Source organism: Aptenodytes forsteri, unplaced genomic scaffold, assembly GCF_000699145.1.
Source record: "Aptenodytes forsteri isolate BGI_AS27 unplaced genomic scaffold, ASM69914v1 Scaffold285, whole genome shotgun sequence".
In the NCBI taxonomy this organism is placed as follows: domain Eukaryota; kingdom Metazoa; phylum Chordata; class Aves; order Sphenisciformes; family Spheniscidae; genus Aptenodytes; species Aptenodytes forsteri.
In genome coordinates, this window is record NW_008794453.1 from 101412 (window position 1) to 125645 (window position 24234).

General features: G+C 52.5%; 3 protein-coding genes across 3 annotated transcripts in view; all 3 read left to right on the forward strand.

The window, feature by feature from the left end:
- The first annotated feature begins 1866 nt into the window (after positions 1 to 1866).
- ETV7 (ETS variant 7) lies at positions 1867 to 6415 on the forward strand. The gene is made up of 6 exons (XM_019474944.1): positions 1867 to 1898; positions 2191 to 2355; positions 2642 to 2749; positions 4155 to 4297; positions 4665 to 4765; positions 5426 to 6415. The coding sequence occupies exons 2-6, from the start codon at positions 2292 to 2294 to the stop codon at positions 5535 to 5537; spliced, it is 528 nt and encodes a 175-aa protein (XP_019330489.1). The 5' UTR covers positions 1867 to 1898; positions 2191 to 2291; the 3' UTR covers positions 5538 to 6415.
- A 4803-nt stretch (positions 6416 to 11218) lies between these two features.
- Positions 11219 to 15369, forward strand: LOC103908269 (apoptosis facilitator Bcl-2-like protein 14). The gene is made up of 6 exons (XM_019474946.1): positions 11219 to 11250; positions 12381 to 13102; positions 13802 to 13936; positions 14322 to 14383; positions 14661 to 14924; positions 15325 to 15369. The coding sequence occupies exons 1-6, from the start codon at positions 11219 to 11221 to the stop codon at positions 15367 to 15369; spliced, it is 1260 nt and encodes a 419-aa protein (XP_019330491.1).
- Positions 15370 to 20968: 5599 nt separating this feature from the next.
- The window catches only part of PNPLA1 (patatin like phospholipase domain containing 1), a 9445-nt gene continuing 6179 nt past the window's right edge, over positions 20969 to 24234 (forward strand). Inside the window, exon 1 of the mRNA XM_009290619.1 lies at positions 20969 to 21294. Coding sequence (XP_009288894.1) covers positions 21093 to 21294 — 202 coding nt within the window. The 5' untranslated portion in view covers positions 20969 to 21092. The remainder of the gene's footprint in view (positions 21295 to 24234) is intronic.

The window sequence follows — 24234 nt, forward strand, 5'->3', positions numbered from 1 at the left end:
CTTTCCCACTCGAACCCCTCCAAGGATAATATTTCCTCTTGAAGCAAGGAAATGCCATCTCAGAAACACGTGAAAACAGCTCAGCAGGAAAAAAAGCAAGGACGGAAAATCGGTACGAAGTAACAAAAATGAAGAATGCATCTCTTATGCCCTAGAAATCCTGAGGAGCAAGAAAAATATCACACATTTGGTCTGTTCTTACCGTAAATCTCGTTGTAAGAGAGTCACACCGATGGGAGAAAACTAAAATACTTTTTAGAGGAGTTCTAGACAAAATACACTGCTAATTTTTCATTTTTATTTTTCCCGTAGCTTATTGCTTAGAATGAATCCGAAACACAGTTTGCATTGCTATCAAGCCCGTTCAGAGTTTATCCTGGAGTTTTTCCAGTTTCCTCATACAATGTTACGCAGCTGCTTGCTTTGCTAAAACCAACGACAGCGAGACAGCCAGCGACGATTCCACCACGAGCAGGCAAATTGTTAACGCTCATCCTTCTGGTGAAAAAAAACCCTCACCAAACTGCTGCCTTTCCCCTGCTGTAACTCCCCTGGGATCACAGGGAAGCATTTTCCCCGGGAGGGATGGAGCGCTTTGCTCCTCTCTCCCGTGCTCCCAGTTTTGGGGACGCCAGCTTTGCATTTAAGATGTGTCCAACCACCATCTGCTCTGTCGGCGCACACTGATTTTTCTTCACCCCTGATTTTCAGGGGGGCTCAGCTCCTCTACGCCCACACACAGGTCGAGGAGTGCTGGCTGCTCTAACCACCTCCAAAAATCTGCCCGAGGGTGTATTGAGGTGCCCAGAATTGGCAACCGCTTCAGAAAATACTATTTGCAGGCAAAATTGTTAATTTTCCAGAGAATGAAGCTGAGAAATTGCTGGGATTCATGTTAATAGATTTTTTAAGGGGAAACAATATCTGCTTGGCTGCCAGTAATATTTCAAGATCTAGATGGGGCCGAAAGCAGGATCTGAGCTCCCTTCTGGCTCACATGCTCTGGATAAGAGCCCAGAGGCAGAGCGGGGGCGATGCTGAGCCCCCCAGCCCAGCAGAGGTGCTGGGGCTGCCTCTCCTCCCAGCACTGACCATCTCACCCGTTCGGGGAGGCTGGAGGGGCTCCTCAATGAGCAACCGAGAGGGAGGAGTAATTCTTGAGAGGTTGGGACTTAATGGCAGGAGAGCAGGATGAGAGGACATCTCTCTAAGCCATGGGATGGGCTATTTCCACTTATGCCCAAACGATCACTTGGGAAAAAGTTAGAGATCTCTTCATACACTGTTTTTAGACAAAATCTAAGCATTATTGCCAGCTATATTTTCACAACTCTAAAGAATTGAAGTACTGTCCTAAAACCTTGGGCGTCCAACGAGCATCTGAGGATCCTGCAGGAAGCGGGAGCCAGCACGGGCACTGCAGGGTCTGCCAGTCTTGGCTTCATCTTCTACTTCCCTGCCGCCATGGGGCAGTGGGGATGGATAACTCGCATCCAGAGCCTGGATGAGGGCAGGTACCTCTGCTAAAGAAAAGAGCTGGACAAAGAGAGGGGGATCTCTGGCTACTAACGCTGTCTGGGGCAACCAGAGATTCATCCTGGGGCTGGTAAAGGACCTAGAGCCAGCGTGGAAGAGCTGCAGACAGCACATCGTGCTGCTATGAGAAACCAGTTAGAAAGTATTTGAGCAGTGTTTACTGCGGTGGAGGCATCTCCAAAGCAAAGGCAGGACCAGAGCTGGGAATGTTCCCCCACTGATGTATTTGATCTCTTTTCCCCAGGGTAAAGTGGCAGTCAGCTCTTCCAGCCCCGTTGTCGCAGCTTCGTTACCACCCCCATCCCAGGCCAGACAAACACCCATCAGCGAGGGGGAGCTCTTCAAGCTTCCAGGCAGGCTGAGTGAGTAGATGTTGAGCAAGTCAACGCTGCTTAAAAAAAAAGAGGAGTTCCCACAGGGTGGGACATGGTGGGTACAGCCATGGTGTCCCACCCAGGGACCATTCCCTGTTGTCAAGGGGGACAAGATGGACCAGTCATCAGGCTTCATTTTCTCTCTTTGGGGCATTTTTGACCTGTGAGTGCTTAATGTAGAGGGAAAGTTTGGTGATGAAGGAGACTAGTGTCCCACCCTGCCCCTCAGCAGTTTTGAAGATGGAGACTGGGTTGTTTCAGAGGCTGCCCCTGGTTTCAGGAATCCAGCCCTCCCTGTGGAGCAAAGACGACGTGATCCACTGGCTAAGATGGGCTGAAAGAGAGTATTCCCTTCGGCAAACCGACGAAAGCAAGTTTGAAATGAACGGCAAAGCCCTGTGCATCCTCACCAAGGATGACTTCAGATACCGAGCTCCGAGCTCAGGTTAGACCAAGCGCAAGGGTGTTTCTGAGGACCATCCAAGTACAGCACAAGCTGTGGTCTGCTGAGAGGGGCTGGATGGGTCCCAGCAGACCAGGCTTTAGCTCTGGCCAGTTGGGTGCTGGAGACAAGGACAACCCTCTTCCTTCCTTCCTTTAGTCCATCTGGACTGCAAATGCTTTGGGATGGGGAATAACCTCTTACTCTGTAGCACAGAAATCTAAGCAACAACATCAACTGAGAGAGACTATAACGCAAAGTCATCTGAGCAGACTTTCCTTCCCTGCAGGTGATGTGTTATATGAAATATTCCAGTACATTAAAACTCAAAGAAGAGCTCTGGCGTGCAGCCCTTTGCTGAACTCACCCTTCAGGGAAGCCAGGAGCACAGAGGAAGGTATGCTGGAGAATGGCAGCTGTCCATCAAGCAGAGCCTGCCCTCAGCTACAGTGAGTTGCACACATCTGGGGCTTGAAGCTCAGCCAGCTGAACCCATTCCACGCTACCTGAGCGAGGCAAGCAGGACAGTCATGGAGATGGCAGCCAGGTCCAACAAAGTCTAGGTCATCAGGGAAGTTTGTAGTGATGAAGCAGGTCCAGTCAGAATCAGGCCTAGGCAGCACCAGGTGGGTCCACGGTGACCAGGCAAGGCTACAGCTACGCTAGGAAGTCTATCGGCAGATTGAGATCTGGATCGGGGAGGGTTAATAGCCAGGCAGAGGCACAGCCCTGACTGGAGACCAGTCCTCCTGCAGCATAGCTGGGGAAGGATTGAGGAGCCAGGGCCAAGCTTAAATAGAGCTTCTGGGCCAATGGGTGGAGTGGGGAGAGGCCCCAGGTGAGGCTGGTCAGGGCCAGTGAGGCTTATTAGTGCCCTTGGGGGGCCTAGGTAGGAGTTAGGGTGTGGATAGGTTGGTGTCAGTGGCTGACTTTGTATTGAGGTGGAGTGTTTTCCTGAGCTCTTCTGCTGGCTCAGGTGTAGGGTGATGAACATCTTGAGCCCCCACAACAATTTACAAGGGAGTGCCTCTACTCTGGTGCATTCTCCTATTCCAGTTTTTCATCTGCATCTGACCCTTACCCTACTTGGCGTCTCCTCTAACCCCCGGGACCTTCTGCTACTCCTGCCTTAGGAAAATCCTAGGCTTTCCTCAGCACCTGCCTTCTCTGGCTGGGCTGGTACTAGGCTGGTAACCAACCTGGCCTGTCCCTCCCTACCTCTTTCAGGGCTTTGGAAGATCTCCTGGGACCTGCCGTAATGCACCACAGGGTTGTTTTGTTTTGTTTTGTTTTTTGCAGGGTCAGACTGTAGTGCCGAGGCTGCCCCGGTTGCTGTTTCCTCCTGCCTGGGTTATGCAGAACAGCCCGTGTCCTGCAGCCACACGGAGCTGCTGAACCTTTCCCATCGCAGCTCGGAGGGCAGCTGCAGGGCAGGTGCCATCTGCTCTTTTCCTACAACCCTGTTGGCCCCAGTGGATGGGAAAATTGCAGGTAAATATGAATTTATAGCCTGGTTCCTTGGGGAAATGAGGTTGTGCTTTGTCCTGTCTGCCCATCTGTCTCCCTTCCATTTATTCCGTGCATCAGTGTGTGCTTCCCTGCCTCAGTTTCCCCACCTGAAAAATTGTAGCTCCTGCTAGCGTTTTGAGATCTAGCAATGGAAGTGCTGCGCGTGAGCTCTGGGCTCTTCTTATATTTATTATCACTGCTAGCGTGTGCAACCCTGTTGCTGATCGACCCTCACTGGAGCATAGGCGCCTTAGCGGGAGCTCTGTGACTATTTATTTTCCACCAACGCTCAGACTGCAGGTTGCTGTGGGATTATGTGTACCAACTCCTCTCTGACAGCCGCTATGAGCCTTACATCAAGTGGGAAGACAAGGAAGCCAAGGTCTTCCGGATCGTTAACCCAAACGGACTTGCCCAGCTCTGGGGGAACCATAAGGTAAATGGAGTTGAGAACAAATCTGTCAGTCCTGGGCTTCTGCATGTTGCCTTCATGACCTGTTCCCCAGAGCTGATGGCAAAGGGATTGGTAAAGGGTGAGACAGAGTGGGCGCAGGGCTACTGAGAGATGCCAACCTCCTGGTGATTAAAGAGGGTGGCTTTTTCATCCCCTGGAAGGCAAACCATGATGGCTGTGGACCCAGAAGCAAGTCTGGGTTAGAGACCCAGACCCACACTGCAGCCTGCAATGCCCAAGAACCACCTTGAATGTCCCACATGTGGTCCTGCTGCAGACAGACTCAAACCAGGTGTTGGTGCTTGCTTTTACTCAATGCCCCCCCTCCCCAATTCTTTTTTCCTTCCAGAACCGGATGAACATGACATATGAGAAGATGTCACGAGCGCTCAGACATTACTACAAACTCAACATCATCAAAAAGGAGCCAGGGCAGAAGCTGTTGTTCAGGTGAGATGAAGCAGATCAGAGAAACGAGCTGCCTGGGACAGTGCAGATGGGGCACGGGAGGGCGGTGAGCTCCAGATGTTGGCAGCTGCTTCATCCAGCAAGATCCTCCCCTGCAAATGCAACACCCCGGTGGGTTTGTGTCCAGGCTCTGTCCTGTGCAAGCTGGGACCTGGGCTGCCTGGGCTGCGGGTCCCATCCGATGCACATTCCAGGGCTGTGGGCCAGCAACCTGCCCCGGGGCCAGCATCCTCTCCTGCATGGGGTCCAGCTGGTGCCGGAGGAAATGCCCCCGAGCCCACCCAAGCTGGACAGGTCCCTCCTGTTCCCCAGTGACACCAGGTCTGAAGTCCACCTCCAGACAGAGGAAGGGGTGGAAATAAGTCAGGAACCTCCTGTTTTCAGTGCTGGCTGCTTCCCTGGGACTAGTTTGGACTTAAAATGCCAGCTCTGGGCCGATGAGTGCTGAGCTTTGTCTTCCCAGGCTCAGTGCATCCTGGGAGCAAAGCAAGAGCTGGGCTCCTCAGCAAAGCCCAGGGATGGCAGATACCCTCCGGCGAGCTCCAGAGCTCAGCTTGATGAGGGCAAGGGCTCCAGCATTTGCAGCCTGGTTTGGGGCTGGGTTTGGACATGCCCTTAAAGCCATTGAAAAATGTATTGCAGGTTTTTGAAGACTCCTGGAGAGATCATCCATGAGAAATCCAGCAAACTGGAGCAGCTGGAGAATGAGGACCATGAGGATTTGAAAGAAGACCCACTGGAGGTTTCACCGTAGGAAATCTTTGAAGGTGGCACTTGCAGTGCATTGCAGACAGGCTTGTGCTCCGCTGGGAAGTGCCGGCGTCTCTTGCATCTCCTGGACAGAAGGCCACAGAGCTGGTCCTGGATTTCAAAACCTGCCCTGAGCCAAAGCTGTGACATCTCTAAGGCTGCATTAGCAAAACACACCGAGAAACTGTCCCCCAGCCCCAAAAGCACAGATGAACATGTGGGCTGGTCTTCTGCTCGCTTCTCTTGTATCCTCTGGGAGGGAATGTGATATTTTTGCTCTGTAAATTTTGATGCTTGTCTTTAAGGTTTAAACTTGCTGGTAAAGACTGCTCCGTTCTTACAGCGAGATGTGCTGAGTGGAGAGCACCGGAGCATGTGCTCCTGGTCAAAAGCACTTTGGTAGATGTTTGCAGAGAGCAGCGGCCCTAAGTGTGAACACGCTGCTCTGAATCTGAGCCGTGTCCCAGATTCGAGAATGGACTTATATTGCAGATGTGCTGTGCACTGTAATCTCAGTCTCCTGTGGGGTTGCTCCTGTGATTAAGGGTGGAAGTGTGCTGAAATATCTGCCTGGATCAGGCCTTGCTGGAGCTCCAGGCTGCATGGATGCCCTAAGCTGGGTCTCATTTTAACTCCTTTCCCTCCATGTAATGCTTTTTTTAATTAGATGACTAAATAATGTGAAAAGAAACAAAGCCAGTAATGAATATGACCATACTCATCGTCAGACACGTGGTTATTTGCTTTGAGTCCGAAGCAGGGATACCTGCAACCCCAGGCACTGTTAGTGACCTGGAAGGAACAATGTGTATGTGCTTTTTAAATCCGAAAATATCCACTAATATTTTCAGATTGCTTTTCATTGAGCAAATAAAATCCTGTGACTGTGTAAGGTTGAAAAATCCCAATTCTTGCTAGTTGAAGGTCTGAAACTGAGAAATCCAAGCCTTCCTCATTTAAAACCAGCTTCTGTTGGCACCCGGATCTTGTCCCCATGCTCGGCAGCCCCTAAACAAGAGTGCAACAGTCCGAGCTGTTGGGTGAACGCCGTGCAAACACATGGCGTTTTGTAGCTACGTGGACAAGCACAGGTACAGGTCGTGAAGCAGCATCGTGTTTCATGGCTGATAGGAAAAGGTGAGTTCCTTCCAACCTGGGTTTTGTGCCACTGCAGAAATTATCCTGCTGCCTCCTATCTTTGCTCTGGACCCTTTCCCAAACCCGGGCTGCCGTCTCAGAGCTGCATCGGCGCTGCTTTTGGGGCAGCAATGCTGTGAATGGGTCTGGGAACTGTCAGTCTTGTGAAAAACTTCGGCAAGGGTTGGTGGCGGAGGTTTCCACCAAAACTGGTTGTTGCCAACCTGAAACTACGGTCCCTTTTGCTGTAACTGGTGTTGCTCCTCCAAAACTACTTTACACCCATTAACTGGAGCCTGGAGATGCTGGGGGGCTGTAGCCAGCAAGAGACGGTGGTGGGACACATGGTCGCTAGTTGGCAAAATGTCAACAACATGACATCTCTGGAAATGCTGGCTGAGAAGTTTCACTTCCAGAAAAGATCACCAGCTTGTTGGCAAAACACAAGTGCTTGAGAAGTCAAGCGATGGAGGAGAAGGAAACGAGAAGCTCTAGTGGGATAAATGAGCATAGCGTCACAGCCTTTGGGAGGTCCTAGCTAGGAAGGGAGGCTGAAATCTCTGCTAGGAGAGGGGGCTGGAGGTTACCCAGCACCCAGCCAAGCTGCAGCCTGGGGATGCACCACGCCAGGAAGGTGCAGCGAAGCACCCAGACCTCATCCTTCCATAAAGGGTGCTTTTTGTCCCGGAGAAGACTAAAGCCAGATCTTTTTTGGGGTGAAATCCAGCAGAGAGTCGGTGTAAGTCCTGCCCGGCCCTGAGGGACAGCTTTGGTGGGAAAGCAGACCTCCTTCCTCGGCAACTGTCCCATCCTGGCTCTGCATCACGCTTGGGATACGCACCCATGGGTGCATTTTTCCTGACCTTCTCCTAACAAGACATCCCCCCTGCTTTCTTGCCGTGGAAACAGCCCTGATGACTCTTGAGCATCCCATCACTTCTCCAGCCTGCGTGGTTTGTTTTGTTGGAGCAGGCGATGACTGTGGTGCTTGTGCCGTGCTCGCAGGGAGCGTGCAAGATGCCCTCTCTTCACTTGTTTTTCCTGCGATGACTAAGGATCCTGTTGGACTTGGACGGGGATTTTCTCTCCTGGTTGGGAAGCTGCCAAAAGCGCTCAACCTTCCTTGTGCCGCGCTGTGCTGCCGCAGCTCCGAAGGGATCTTGGAGGGTGAAAAATCAAATGTGCAAGGATGGGCTGCGATGACGAGCTCTTTCCATGTTCCCAGGTAGCCCTCGTGTCCTTCTCAGGGCAATGTGTCTCTTCTCCCTGCGGTAAACAGAGGCAGGAGGGCTGTAAACCTGCTGCTTTCCTGGAACGGGGACCCATCCCTTTCAGTAAACAGCTGAGTAACGGCCGCTTGCGCCGGGGCGTTTGGTGTGGGTGTGTGTGGAGGGAGAGCACACGGCAGTCAGTGACTTTTGCCATGGCTGAAGTCCAGGGGTGATGGCACGCAGAAGGGTGCCCCACACAGGCTTTCCCAAAGGTTTGCAGGTGCTTCGTTCCGTGGAGGTCGTCATCCTTGCTTCAGCAGCACCAGGTCTGGTGGTGTTTGGGGCAGGGTGTTGCACAGCAGCAAGCGCCCACGCGTGCCCGCTGCTGCCTCGCGCTGCTCGTCTGCTGAGGGAAGCAGCTAAAATCAGTCCCGGGGGCTGGAGGAAAAGAGGATTTGCTTTGAGGGCTGGTGCCCACCGCCTTCTCGGATCAGAGACACCACACAAGTGGGCTGGGAGGTTTCCACTGAGGCCACACAGGTGCCATGTGTTGGCTGTGCCGTCTGTCCAAACCATGGCCGGTGCGGGGAGCAGTGGCTGCCCTCAACACCCCTGTCATGGTTCAGATCTGAAACTGCAGATATTTTTGTGCCCGGGTGGCTGGTGTTGGCTCGAAGGGACCTTCGTGGTCCACTTAAAACACAACTGCCTCCAACACCCAGTTGGATCGGTTGTGGCTTCGGCTAGCCAAATCATAGAATCATCATAGAATCATAGAATAGTTTGGGTTGGAAGGGACCTCTAAAGGTCATCTAGTCCAACCCCCCTGCTGTGGGCAGGGACATCTTCAACTAGATCAGGTTGCTCAGAGCCCCGTCCAACCTGATTTGGAATGTTTCCAGGGATGGGGCATCCACCACCTCTCTGGGCAACCTGTGCCAGTGCTTCACCACCCTCAGCGTAAAAAATGTCTTCCTTATATCTAGTCGGAATCTACCCCCCTTTAGTTTAAAGCCATTAAAGCCAAACTTGGATAATTTAGTTTAAAGCCATTAAAATCTTGAAGACCTCCAAGGATGGCAATCCCCCACCTCTCTTTACACCCATTTGAGGTTGTCCCAGCCTCCTGCAGAGGAGGCTTTTCCTGATGTCCAACCTCAGCCTCCCAAGCTGTGGCCTGTCTTGTCTTCTTCCCAAGAAATCTGGGTGTGTTGACTCCTGCCTTCTCCTGAGCCCGTTGTAACGCTCCGCACCTCGCAGCTCCCTGCAAGGAATACCTCTCCCTTGGTTTTTTCCATCTTCTGGAGCAAGTTCCTATAAATAGGCCAATTACCCCTGCTGTGTCCCTGGGCTTTCAGTTCTGCTTTTCCCTCCAGTGTCGCTGGCCTGAAGACACCAACCTCAGCATTGTGTGCTCCCTCCACGTGACCGCGTTTCCAGCCAGCTTCCTCATTCTCTGTTGGTGTTGATGAGAAAAGCGGACAAACTGGGATCCAGGTCTCTTCCCCCAACTCTGGCAATGGGCTTTTGGTTTGTCTCAGGTCTCCTGCAAACATCTTTTTCTTATGCCTCTCTCCCATTAGGTTTTAGCATGTCCCAAATCCCAGAAGGGACCTGAACTTGGACAAAGGTCTGGATCCAAAATCACAATTCAGGTCAAGATTTTTCCTGGAGTCACTTTGGGTACCCCATCTTCAGGCTGTGTCCAGAAATGCTCCTGCAAAAGCCTGCAAGAGGCGATAAGTCAATGCTGATTCCCAGCTTAATCATGAGAAGCTCTCCATGAGCAGGGATGGTGTTTGGACCCACCCTTAGATGATCTCCAGCAGCAAGATCTCCAAGCTGGAGATGGCCAAACTGTGCCCTGTTGCCAGAGTGGATGCGGTTTTTTGTTATACGGATGTTGCAGAGAAAAAACAAACAAAATTGATTGTGAAACTCCTCCTCACCCACTGGAATTGACCTGCTTATGAAAGGACGCGGTCATACGCTAGTTAGCAGCACGGAGCTCCTGATGGATGGTTTAATTATTTATCAGAAGTAGATGGGGATGCTGAAAAACAAACCCAGGTGATTCCTAATCAATACCAGACTGATTCATCGGTGTAGGCTCAGGAGAAGCGGAGGGAAATGGGCTGGCTCTCTCCCAGTTATAGGAAATTATGGCACAGAAAGTTCGTAGAAACAGAAAGAAAATAATCCTGGGCTGGTTCAATTGCAAGCTGAACCCATTATCAGGAAAAGACCATTTTTTATCTGGGAGGGACCTGGGCAGCACATCATCCCAGCTGAAAACTAGAGCAAATGCAGCGCTGCTCAGGTGGAAATCTTGCCGAAGGGTTTTCCAAAGCCAGCGTGCCGGCAGCCACCGCCCGGCAAATGCATCCTCATGCAGCACCGTCCCTGCAAGGTGCAGTGCGAAATATTGCCATCAGATGGCAAAATAGCAATGAGGATGGCAGGCAGCAGCCTGCGGGAGGGTGCAACAGGGACGGGGGTGCGGGGGGATGGCTGTGGGGCCAAATGGATCTCTGGTGTAAGAAGAAAGGCTGAAGATTTGTTTGGCCAAGGGGCAGATTGCAGATGTTGGGATGTGCAGATCTGTGTTGTGCGGGTTCAGCCCTGGGCGATGCTCTGCCCCGGGGCAAGGCTGAGTGGGAGCCATGCGGGTGCAAAGGATTCGGGTCGTGAAGCCGGTCCCGTTTCATGTTTTAGGGTGGGTGCACAGGCTGTCTGAAGGAGCCCTGGGTGGGTTTCAAAGACGTTGCAGCCCAGCCATGCTCGGTGTTGGGCAACAACCTGATAGCACCGTGCCCCAAAGTGTCTGCGGTCCCACAGCAGCCCCCGACATTGACTTTCCTGGAAGCTCCTGGGATGCGAGCAGGGCAATCTGCTTGCTGCACTGAAACCCCATTTATCTGAGACGCTTGTGACTTCTCCTTACAAAAACAACCCAGAAAAGCCCATACATGGCATCACACCTATTAAAAACACCCAACAAAACAAACCAAAACCAAATGCCAAACAGCTGGCTTAGATAGCTGGTTTCAAAGGCCAGCGCTTACACCAGATGACAGGTGACTTTTATGCTGTTTTGCTGCTATTTGTCATAAGGAAACTGTTTTCTCCTTCAGTGAAACTCACACCTGCTGGTTTTCCGCCACGAGGGAGGTGATAGCGGGGATCCCAGGCGGAAGCATTGGCCGCTCTGCTACCTGAATGGCTGCTAAAAATAGGACTTAATTCAGTCAGGCGCTGGCTCTGGATATAAAAAAGGCGCCTCCCGGGAGAACCTGACAACCCTTAGTGCCCGTGGCCAAGGAGCTTGTCTTGACATATGTCCAGGAGGGCAGAAATACTGATGGAAAGGTAAATACCAAAAGAGCAAATAAAGAATGATGTGGCCAATGTACTGGAATCGAAGTAGGATGGGGGTTGTTGCTTTGCTGTGATTAAATCTAGTTGAATGATTTATTATTGGGTGGTCGGGTGGCTTTGGTGTTGGCTTGGATGAAGGAAACTTGCCTTCTTGATGCGAAAAAGGCCAAGCTGGGGCGGGTGAGCGTGCTTGTGCGTTGTGATGATGCTCATCCAGACTGAGCGGAGGCTGATGCCCAGCTCCAGGGCGGTTTGTACAGCCGAGAGCGCCAGATTTCGGTGTTGGCTTCCCACGTGGTGTTCAGTGGTGCAGAAAGTCTGGTTTGGGTCTGGTTTCCTTGAAGGGTGAAATCGGTTTCAGACGCAGAGCCACCACGAGGCACAGGCATGGCGCTCTGTTTTTTCAACAGTAACATCTCCTGTTTAATTTTGCCTGTAAATGTGGAGGAAAAGGGTGATGGGAAAGACGAGGACCAGGCGCTCCGAGCTCCGCTAGCAGCCCTACGCTGGTGGAAGCTCATGGAGGGGCTGCGTCATCGCAAGGTGCTCAGCCAATATTGGCAGTGACTGAGGGCATTTGCACGTTGCCCTTGGCCTCTCCAAGGGCTGGAAGCACCCGGCCTTGCTGAGGAGTGGTTTTTTTTTTCTTTAACAGCCAATACTTTAAGGGGAGATACTAAAAAATCTGGGTTGTGTGATTCACTGGGGGAGAGGTGCTCCTGGCGTGTAGTTTTTCACTGTAGTATGGGAATACGTTGCAAATAGGAAGATACAGCACCACGGTATCTGGATGATACCCTTGCTGGATCAAGCCCTCTGGTTGATAACCAGGCTCCCCCTCTCAGACGTGCCCAGCTCGTATCCCCACTCCCCGCAGTTTCGCTTCCTTTATCAGCGGTGTTTATAGCCCATCATAAAACCCTGTGCGTGCAGTCTATGAACGGAGCACTCAGATAACAACTATAAAAGGGGTTGATCATTTACTGGGAACATAAAGAGTCTTGGACACCCAAAGCACCCTCGGGTGCCAAAATGGGGGTGACTTCCATCATGCCCAACCTGACTGCACAGCGTCCTGGGGAAAGCAGGAATCGGGCTGAAAATGTTGTTTTCCTCCACAGCAACATGCAGGCTGTGGCTGCGGAGAAGCCTCGGTGGGACGCGGGGAGGCAGCCGTCGGGCAAGATCCTCTCGCTGGACAGGCAAGGGGCCAAGAAGGTGCTGGAGATCTATGTCAGGCGCTCGCTGAGCTGCTGCGAAAACTCGCTGGTGGCCAAAAAAATACTTCAGGAGAGAGCCAGAGGGCGAGGGAGGAAGGCAGGCGGGCTGCAACGGTCGAAAAGTGACTTCTGTAAGTATTCGTGTGCCAAACTCAGCCCCAAGAAGGACCAGGAGGAGGGACCCAAAGCACCAGACCTGGATGAGGCTCTGGATGATGACAGCACAGCTCCCGGGGAGGCCCCTAAAGAGGAGCCAAAGTCCAAGAGGAAAAGCACAAAAAACTCTTCTCGGGGCAAAACCCAACGCACCTGGTTCAAAAGCTTCTTAAATTTCCTCTTCAAGAAGAGCCCTGAGGACCAGAAAGAAAATGCAGAGCAAAAAGCAAAGGAGAAAGATGCCAAAGCTCCTCACAGCTCCAAACCAGAAGGGGCTAAAAGACCCGAAGGGGACTCGAGCACGTCCCCGCCGCTGGGCAGAGCCCTGAAGAGGAGACCCAGCCTCAAGAGGGTTTTCTCCTTCAAGAAGCACGCGGAGGAGGAGCGGGGAGAGATGGCAGCCGGGGCGAGGGCCAAGCGACCCAGTTGCCTTCCCCTGCGGCACATCCAGGCGCCGGCCACGCCAGGTGGGAACCCCCCCACCCCTAACCCTGACCCTAAACCAACCCTACTGCCAACAGGACCTCCGTTGGGCTTCTTTTGGGAAAGCTATAGTGTTTAGTACTGGTTTCCTAACCTAAGCATCACCCTCCCAGTGCTTTCTGGCGTTTGGGATAGGTTTTGGGAACCCCAATCTCAACGTGCTGCCCCAGGAAAGGGTCGATCTGCCCGCGCTTTGAGCACACGTCATTGCTCCAACTTGTGAGCGCAGCATGTTACCCCAAGCCAGCCCGCTTGGCAGTAACCATCCAAGCACAGGTTTTCTCCTTCTGGCAAACAGGGGACACGGTGGTTTAGTTTAAACCTGCATTCGAGACCCGAGATTAAAGCCACTCTAGGGCCAACGTTAAGCTGCTTTCAATTTGCTGCGGGGAAGGGTGCGGGTAGCCAGCACAGCGGGCAGAGCCCGCGGGACACCTCCGTCCCTGCCCCAGCCCTTCCCCTGCCAAAAAGCCAGTGAGGGGATTTCTGCATAGCTTCGGCGGATTTGGGGCAAGCTGCAGCCGCTGGGTTACGGTTCAGAGAACACAGCCCCATTGTTCACCCGAGGAATGCACTAATCCAGGGTGGGCATGAATCACCGCTGCGGCTGCTTTTCCCTTTCAATCAATGGCCAAAAAAAAAAAATAACCCTCGCTTCTGAATACGTGTTTTTCTTCCAGCAGACGTGGAACAGCCCGACGGTTACTACGCACGAGTCTCGGAAGAGATCGGGCTGATCGTGCAGGGCAATGAGAGCCAGGGGAGCAGAACACGTGGATGTGAGGAGCCACCATGGCCGGCCAGTGCCGATGGGGTCGGTGAGTGTTGCCCTTGCAAGCGCTTCGTCGCTGGCATGTATAGAAAACATATGTGCACGAGATTTGTCCCCATGCAGAGCCTGCACGGGACTCAGACCCTGCTTCAATCCTGACCCAGGGGCTTACGTGACCCAAACGGTCATATGAAGACTTTGGGGGAGATTTTCAGCATCAGGGCTTGATTTGGGGAGAGAGAAATTCAAAGGCAGGAGGGTGTTTTTGCTGGCTGAAGATAACAAGGCACTTGGCAACAGGCTGCAATGGGTTTTGGAGGGATAGAGGTGGATAAACATTGCTCAGGGAATTTTTCCTGGGGACTAAACAGAGCATCTGGGTGTGAGGCTTGGAGAAAGGGCTGGAGGTAATGTGGGATCTCTCTCTGCAGATGAAGCCATCAGGAGAATTGTCGCCCTGCTCCAGAATGCGGGAGATGAGCTGGACAGGCAGGTGAGAGGAGAGCTGTGGTCAGCTGGATGGGGTCGAGGAAATTTGGGCCAAGCTCTGTACTGCTGCAAAATACAGCAACACCATCGATTTCCCTGGTGCAGGGAAATGCTCAGTAAAATCAAGGAAATGGCATCTTTTAATTCCCCAACTGGGTGTGATCGTGGCTGTCTGTCTGTCCTCCCTCAACTGCAATCCTAGCATGGAGTGAAGGCATCAACGCAAGGATGACACACCGAGTTATTCGCTCGTAACATGTATTTACTTGCTCCTTAACCAGGTGAAGGAAGACGCACGGCTACGGATGTTCTTCAGAGACATGTCCTACAGCTCCTTCAAGAACTTGGCCGATGCCTATGTCCATAAGGAAATGACGGCCAGCAGACCCGATGTCAACCCCCAGGAGATCCAGTTTGCCTTCGCAGTGCACCTCACCGCCAAGGTGGCGGGCATTTGCAACCAGGCAGTGAACAGGATCATGGGCTTCGGCACCCGCTACCTGGAAGATTCGTTTGCACCCTTGTCCTACAGCAAAATTCTCCAGGTAGGGAGGAGGACCGAGGCCGGGGCTGAGCTTCCAGCAGCAAGTTAGGGCAAGTGGTGTAATTTTAGGGTGATCGCTAGACCTGGGTGGGTAGCAGTCATGCTGGCTTCTACTGGGGGGGGTGACCGGGTGCTGGATCTTGCCCGGTGCTGTTTGGGCTGCCTTTGCCTTTCTCCAACATGAGCATGGCCCATGCACGCACAAGGAGCAGGACTTGCTTTGCTCCCTGCCCGCTGCAGCTCCGCAGCCAGGAGATGCCCTGTAGTGCACGGCATTGCTGCAACCTGGTGTAACTGCAGCTTTCCTCGGGGAGAATTTCCTCCTCAAGCCATCTAGAAGACCAATAGCACCAGCTCACTTTGGGAAGGGACCTCACGGATGTTTTCTTCTGTCTCAGCAGGACAGAGAAAAGTTCAGCACAGACAACTGCGAGAGCCCGGACTGACATCGGCTGCTCCGAAGGGCCTGTGGTGCCTGGGAACCCAAGGATGCAGATTTACTGATGGGGGGTGACAGTCCCTGTTGGTGACCTGGATGTGGGGTGATTTTTCTGAGCCGTGGATTTAAAATCTTCGAAGGAAAACCACAGCAATAGCCACAGCAGCATGAAATGCTTAAAACCCACCTGGCTGGTGGCAAAGAGTCTGTAAATCAAACAAACCCCAAATTTCACCCTGTATTTGCATTTTAGCTCTCACGAAGTGCCTGTGTTGAACCTCATGGTTTGTTTGTGTTTGTGTATGTGTATTTATTTACCCGCTTTTCTATACGTATCTGTGAATGTACAACATAATTTTTGTAGCTTCTGCTGTCAGCCAAGCGTCCAGTTCAGGAAAAAAACCCTAAAACTCAAATAAATTGGTCCCTAAATGACAGCCAGGCTTGTCTAATGGGTGATGTGTACGGATGTTATACATGGAATAACGTTTGCTTTGCTACAGCTGTTGTGGGCTGCTCCTTTCAAGCCAGATGCAAAGTGGCACAAAGGGAGTCTTACAGCAGATACACGGTGCGGTCCTGCCATTTTTTACTATATATAGCCATTCCCTTTCCAGCAGAAGGAGATTTATTAGCCAAAGCAGCTTGATCTGACACCAAGACCTGGGTAAAGCTTGTTTTCGAGCGGTACAGGAGCTGCCCTCGCTCTCGCTCCTTCAAGGACCGAGGGGATTTACGGGTGCTGGGGTCTCACCTACAAGGTTTAAGAAGATGTGAAATGTCAAAGCGATTAAACACTAATTGCTGGGAATGTTCCTAGCTAATCTTTGCCCAGACCCCTAAGTAGGGTCATGGATTAAAGCAGCTTGGGGCTGGGGAGCATGGCCAGCGCTCAGCGCGATGCCATGGGCAGGAGCATCTCCCTTGCCAGGGTTGGACCCAGCCTGGGGTGAAGGGGACAAAATTTTGGGGCTTGCAGTGTGCAAGAGGTGGGATGATCTAGTGGGTTGAAGGTGATGGTGGTGGCAAACAAACCTGCGGGTCTGGGTCAGTGCCGTGCATGGGGTGACAGTCCCGCATCTGCCCAGCACCGCTCTCTCACCCTCCTCTCCTGGAGGACACGATCTTTTCAGTCCTTGTGAAAACCCTAAGTAAAACCAAATGAGGAAGCACATTCCTCGTAAGAAGGAAGCAGCCGTTCCCCACGCAGATCAACATCCCCCTGTTTGCAGAGCCTTTAAGGAAGCGTTTGATAGAGCTGCAGAGGGTTGAATCACCAGCTGCTGAAAAGCCCCAAGGAGGGGGGGATACTTTGCAGGGGCTCTGTCTAATTTAGCCCAGGGTATTTAGGACTGTGAAAAACATCAAATCCCACTCCTGGGTCCTGCCCAGCGATGCCAGCAACAAGCACAGCGCCAGCATTGTGTTTCCTTTTGGCCGGGAACCAAGCTGGGAGACTTTTACTGCAGGAGAAACTGAAACTGCTCTCGCCTGTTTGCAAATCGTCAGGACGTTCCTGTCCCCTGCCCGGAACCTGGGGGACTGTGCTGGGGCCGTGACCGGGGCAGGGTGAGCTGGTGTTGGGGACATGGTGGGGACCCAGCGGGAGGATCACGCGACGCCCCTATTTGTTTTGCATCTGACCTCATGCGGTGCCAGTTGTGGGTTGGGATTTGCATGGAGCAGAAAAGGGTTTTGCCTCCTCACGGACTTCCCGGAGGACATCATCTTCCCTTTGCACGTGGGACATGCCTGCCAGGCAAAACACCAGTGAGAAAAACAACTCACCTCTCCCATTTCCTTCTCCTGCGCTTTTCCCAATATCATGGCTGAACCAAATATCCTCCTTCTGTGGTCGCTGGACCTTTCCCCACCCATCGGGGCAGCGGTGCCGGGGAAACAAGGAGCAAAACCTGCACAGCCCTTTGCACAATGGGCTCCTGGTCTCAAATAACCCAACCCAAAGCAGGGATGCTGCTCCAGCCCGGCACGGTGGGATGAGGAAAGGAGCAGCCACGGCTGCCGTTAGTGCAGCAGCGGTGGGATGAGGATGGGAGCAGCCACGGCTGCCGTTAGTGCAGCACCCTGGGGCTGGCGACTCCTGGAGCCCAGGTCCCTTCTCATGAGTGACTTCAGTATCTTGGCTTAATCTCTTAGTTATAAAATTGAGAACCTGATTGCCTGTGGCCACTGAAGATCTTAAGAAGGTATTAAAGAAGGGCAAGTTATTAGCCCTGGGGTTTTGATTGGTTTCCAACTCTCGGTATTACCTTCATCCTTCCCTAAATGCCCTGCCATGGCTTCAAACAGCTAAAGCAACCACCTCGGCCGAAAATCCCTGGGATCACGGACACCAGCCATCTGGGCGCTGATCCTGCCCGGGCAGAAAGCAGCCCCACGCCTCGCACAGCCCCCTGCCCGCCCAGTGCGCAGTGCGAGCCGGGGGGGCCTTCTCCCGAAAGCATCTCAGGCTGCTTCGGGGATCTTGCTTCTCCGAAGTCATTAGTCCTCGCTAATCCTGCTTTGTCGAGCACCAGGTGGGGGAAGGGTGGCTTAGAAAATCAGCCTGGCACTTAATGAGCCAATTAATGCAAAATTCGCTGTCACTAAGAGGATGATGACAAGGCTTTATCTCACGGGAGCGTGGCACTGGGCCAGGGAGGATGCTGTCCCCTGGGATGCTGTCCCGGGGCCTCGGTGTTTGCAGCGGGACAGGGTGGAGGGCAGATTTTGCATGGCCCCCCTGCCTTGAGAAGCCCCCCGTAATTCATTGCAGGACAGGGCGATTGATGGGAAACGCTGTGATGTGGCCGTGCACCCCCTCGGCTGGCAGAGCCCCCCGAGGTGTGTCCCCAAAGCCCGGCTCCTCTTGGGCTTTGAGGATCCCAAGGGGAGCCCGGGATATCTGAGCATGCCGTGAACTCCTCGCAGGTCTGAGCTGCCGACTTTCGGGGTGCTGCCCTCCCCTTGCCAGGTCAGACGTCTCCTGTCCTTCCCTGCGCATGGACATTTGTCCTCTTGTCCGTCCTGCCTTGCCCCCCCTGCCCCTCTCCTGGGGCTGGCCCTGCCTTGGCGTGAGGCTGTGCTGTCTGCTGGGCTTTCTCCTTGTTGGGGACCTTCTCGCATTCACCGTGCGCCTCCCCACGGAGCTACTCACTTGTCTTCTTGCAGGGATAACGGCTTTTTCGTGGCCACTGCACCGTCCTTCATCATCTGGCTCTGGGAATGGAAAATCCCATTTAATATGTTACTTCATGGCAGCTGCAAGGGAAAAAAAACTATTACAAGTTGCCCAAAGGAGAGCCTGGGGGAAGAACATCTCCTGGCTCAGCTCGGTTGGGGTTTGCATTCACAAGGTGCTCCTGGAGCACCACATTTTGTAGCAAGTCCAGCTCCTACGAGGAAACCGTCCTCGTGCCGTGCACTGGATGGAGGAGTGTGTTCCCGCAGGTCCCATGGGATCATTTACACCTTTCCCAAAACTTGGCAGCTCGGGCTGGGCTCGACTGAGGAGGTACAAGTGCTGAGTGAAGCAGGAACATCCTATGCCTCTTCCACGCAGTGCCTGTTGAATTCCCTGGATGCACATAATTGCCAGAGTTAATGCGCAGAGAACATGGAAACAATTTCTTCCAGCGTACAAACACTCATGCCCTTCCAATGCACTTGTGTGTTTGGATCAGTCGCAGTGAGAGATGATACTTTTTGCCCTTCTTCTACCTGCAGATGTTTGCCAGTGCTGGAAGAAAGTCCTTCAAATGAAGGAATTTGCTTTTCCAAGGGCTGGAGGAGACAGCGGCATGAATCACGCAGATCCAAGCTCAGATATCACCAGAAGGCTGGTGGAAAGGCTGGAACATGCGGGAGACTCACCCAACGAGGGGATAACGTAAAAACTACATCAAACACTGGAAAGACAAGAAATGAGAAGACCAAACCCAGTAAGGCTGTGTATCGACAGCAGGACGTGGTCACATGCAAATGCCCTAATTCAAGCAGTTGTTCATAGAATCATAGAATCATAGAATCATTGAGGTTGGAAAGGACCTCTAAGATCATCGAGTCCAACCGTCAACCCAACACCACCATGCCCACTAAACCATGTCCCTAAGCGCCTCATCTACACGTCTTTTAAATACCTCCAGGGATGGGGACTCCACCACTTCCCTGGGCAGCCTGTTCCAATGTTTCACCACTCTTTCAGTAAAGAAATTTTTCCTTACATCCAATCTAAACCTCCCCTGGCGCAACTTGAGGCCATTTCCTCTCGTCATCCACCTCCAGGATAGTCCAGATAACGTTTCAATATATCTTTGAGCTGACAACTTGCTCCTGCTTGTCCTGTCGTCCAGGCAGCAGCCGTCGAGGACAGCCTTGGCCACGCCGAGTGACGTTTATCTGGGAGGGTTTGCAGGCAATGTTCACCTGCTGATGGGCAGCTACCAGCGAAACTTCAACCCAGGGACATTTTGCACATCGAGGTGGGGGTCTCTGCCCCCAGGTATCGCACAGGACACAACTCTCGTCGTGGGGACCCAGCGATGGCTGGAGAGGCCAAGGAAAAACATATGGAAATTTGGGGTGAAACAGCATTGCAAAGGTTGTCTCAGGCTGCTGGGACCATCCTCTGTTTTCTTGTACTGTCCCGGCCAGGCTGGTGCACCAACACGGGGGATGAGAGCTCCCTCCTTCAGCCTGTTATTATACACATGCCCATGTTTTGTACATACACACGACCTTGAATGCAACATATGTAATATCCATTACATAGCGTGCACACTGTATGTACTTGGACAACATAAGCGACACAGTATTTAGCAATATTTAATAAATGCATCTGTTTAAAATGGCAATTTTTCTTCTGCACGTTGGCAGCAGCATTAGGTTATTAAGGCTGAAAAGACACTAGAAATCTACTGAATTTCTCCCTGCTTTTTTAACTATCACCCAGCCAATGAAGACAGCCCGAAGGCAATTTGAGTTCGGTTCAGTAACCCCAGCTTTGGGGAACACGGTGCTGCTGCGGGCATCCTTCTGGGGCCTTATAGAGCACAGTGCTGGAGGGGGGGAAGACAAAAGCAAATCAAGCCCCCTGTTTTTCCCTCCCAAAGGATATCCAAGAGTCAGGCAAGGACAAAACTCTTCCAATAGGGAGCAAATACAAGCGATATTTCCAAACCTACCCCAAAATAACACCCTGCATCCACCCCTTGTGTAACACCCTCTGGCTTTAAGTGTCTTACACAAGCCTTTACTCATTCAGTACTGAGCTGTGCCTAAACCGGGATTGACGAAGAATCCTATTTAGGAAAACACCCTTGATGAAGAAAGCACGAAGCAAAGAGAAAATTGTGCGTGGATGTTTTCAAGTGTGGCGGGCACGGTAACGCGGGGACCATCTCCAGGAGGGCTCCTGGGGCACTTCAGATCACTTGGTATAAAAGGGGAGCCTTGATTCAGCCCTGAACATCTGAGCTGGCTGTGCTCGAGGATTACAAGAGCTGTTTTGATCAGGGGAAAAATTGTTTTTAGCACAGGCAGCAATTAAAATAGCTCATGACTCTAAACACCTGGGGGAGCTGTCATAAAAGGAGGTGGAAAATCCCTCTTCTGGAGTCCTCTGCAGCCAGAGATGAGCCTGGAGACAGCAGAGGAGAAGACATCTTGAGGTTCATCTGGTGAAAAAGGACACCCGAGACATCAAGCCGGATAAGCCAATTTGATCTCGAGATGGCTGAGGAGGATCTCCGGGGTTTGAGCACCCCTTTCTCGCTCTCCTTTTCGGGCAGTGGCTTTCTCGCCCTGTACCAGATTGGGGTGGTGCAGTCCCTCCTGGAGCTGGCTCCCGAACTCCTCAAGTCCGCGTGCAAGGTCTATGGGTCGTCTGCCGGCTCGCTCATCGCTGCTGCCGTGGTGTGCGGCATCAGCCTCGGTAAGACAATTATTGCCTAGATTTCCGTACTATAGATTTTTTTATTTCAAAATAGAAATAGAGGAGCTAATGCCTTAGAGCACTGGTGGGGATGCGATACTGGTGTAACTCATATCACTCACAAGGCATAAAAGAAATCTGCAGATGTTGCCACTTTCGGCAGCCATCCTGGAGCAATTTTGGGTGGTGTAAGCTGAAAAAGCCGGTAATTACTGTTTGAATGTTATCTATCTCAGATGGTTGGGTAGATACTGCATGGGTAAATCTGGATGTACCTGTATTTTATTGGCTCATTTTCCTGCTCCTGCTGAAGGAGCAGATCTTCTCCTCTTCTGCTGCGAGGTCTAAGGAGTGCCGAGATGTGTCCCAAAGCAAGTCTAGGTGGCCGTGGTGGGCGGATATGCCCATATAAAGCCCCCTTGTCCCCTGTGGATCAGGTCCCTTGGCATCCTTAGCTGTGAAGGGACACGAGTGAGAGTCATATAGGTATCTACAGAGCTGACAGCCCTGTTTTCATGTTGCTTTGGGTTATCCCACTCAAACCTCCCAGCACAAGGGAAGATGTGGCACGATTCCCCTTCCCAGAGAGCGGAGCACCTTTCCCCTTGGCAAAAGCTCAGCAGGACATGCCCAGGGGAACAGCAGTCCCCGCTCCAGCCCGGGGCTGGGGTTTCTCTTATTGCTGCAAAAGAAGTTTTACTCTGAATCTCTTTAGACAATGTGGAAACAGGCCCCCTAGCAATAAGGTCATCTATGTGTAGAATTAATTCAGAGCAGTTAATCCACTTTTAATAATCCCATTCTCCCATATTTCCAATTAGTGTCCATGTGTAAACAAGTGTCGAAGTCTTAAGTCTTTGAAGGCTGATCCAAGCCCCACTTCAAACAATGGGGACATTTAGGAGGAGTGGGGGTTTTAGGGCCCAAATAATGACGGAGGAAGCAGGGAGGAAACACGCAGTTCCTGAAACCTCTGGTGGATGTTAGAACCGCTCTGCTGGAGCTACAAATAATTCAAAACTTTGGCAAATATATTTAGACAAAGCAGAAGGGAACCTTTCTGCCCATATGGGGATGAACTCCTCTACAAATCAGCAAGGGCCCCAAAACTTTCCTCTCCGATTCCTCCCGCTGGTGTAATTGGATGGAGCTGGGGCTGTCCAGCAGGTATAAATCAGTTTGGTAACTGCTCTTGCCATGGGCACCAGTGTTGAAATGGGGGTCTGCTTCACTGGGGGTGGTAGGCACCATCCAATTAGAGGTGCTGAGATGATCTTGTGCCCAAAACATTTTCCCCAGGGGAAGAAAAGACCTTTTGGGTAGTGATGATTCCGGCTGGGTTTCTAATAAGGACATCGAGTGTGGTACAAACTCTGTCAAATTCACATTGGGGAGGATTGGGGCAAAAAGAGGGTTAAAGGTGTGCTTGGCTCCTGATGGGGTGTCCCACGGGGTGGCTGAGGTTGTGTACCCAGCCCCTGCCCTGACCCGGGCTGGGTGAGGAGCTCTGAGCTCTCTGAGCCAGGTTGTCCTCTGCCACCCCACCGGTTACCTCCTGGGCACGTGCTTGTCACCAGCAAGCTGGTGCAGGCAGGGACAGTCACGGCATTGCATGCCAGGGTCATCCCTCGGAGTCAAAGTCCCATCCAGAGCCAAAGCCCCCAAAGGTGGGGTTGTCTCTCACCTCCTACCTGGCAGCTTGTGGGCGGTTTGTCCAGGTTTTTCCCCATTTCCAGGACACAGAGCAGTCGGATAGTGCTGGCGGGTGCATCACAAGCCTGGGGTGTCCCCAGCTCTTCCGGCATCCCTGAGGACCCTGCATGAACCCACTGAGCATTAATCATCACGCCACATGGCCTGAGCATCTGCTCAAACATTTATAACCCCTCTTAATACCTGTGTTGCTCCAGTTGCCTTCGGGACACTCCATCTAATCCATCTGTCTGTCCATGCTTTTAAAGCAATCTCACGAGACAGCCCGGAAACCTTTACCCTTCCTTACAAAGCGACGGTGCTAAGGCAAGCCCGTGGCTTCGTGCTGCTGCAGGGTCCTGGGGAGCCTACCCGGGCGCAAGGATGGCTCTTTGCAGCACTGGGGAGCTGGATAAGCTTTTTGCTGCAAGAGTTTAACCACTCAAGGTGGGGTATTCCCCCAAGTGAGCTCCCCGCTTTAGCAAAGGGGACCAAGCTCCCTCCCTGGGATCAGGCTGACTGCGGGGTTTGCTGCACCCCTCTTCCCCCCGTCACTGCGCAACCTTTAAAACCTGGTGACTCCTGAGCCCTCGGCCGGGGGTCTGCAGCTCTGCTCCTTTAATCCAGCTTCTGGAATGTGCAGATGCATGTAATGACTATTAACACCGTCTGGAAGGTCACTGGCAGAGCTCAGATGAGTGGGGAGTCCCAGCACGGTGGGGCCAGGATGCCTGGCTTGCAGGAAAGCCCTAAGCAGAGGAGGTGGGGATCTGCCCCTTATCCTCACCTTTGAGCCGTCCCAGCTGCCCCGTGAAGCCTGGGGCTGCCCACGTGCGAAATCGGAGGTGGAAAGCGGGAACGTGTTGTGCAAGTCACATTGGCACAGGTAACTCGGTGTCTGCACCTGCGTCCCCCCTCCCGGGGCTCTTTGGAGCCTTTCCCTAATCCCCGGCCAGGCACCTCTTGAGCACCCATCTCCGGTGCAGACAGGGATTTCACCAGTGGGGTCATGCTCAGCAATACATTGTCCTTTGAGGACATCACGGGGCTGATCTGCCCCTTTCTGTCCTGCCACAATGTCCCCCATCGTAGCAGCAGTATCATCCTGGGGTCACGCACAGGGGCTGCAAGAGGCTTTATTTGTGAGGAGTGTTAAAAAATAGGATTAAAAATGTAACTGTTAGGGCAGCAGGGATATTGACTTTCTCTCTGTCTTCCCCCCCCCCCCCCCCCCCCCGCGCATTCCGG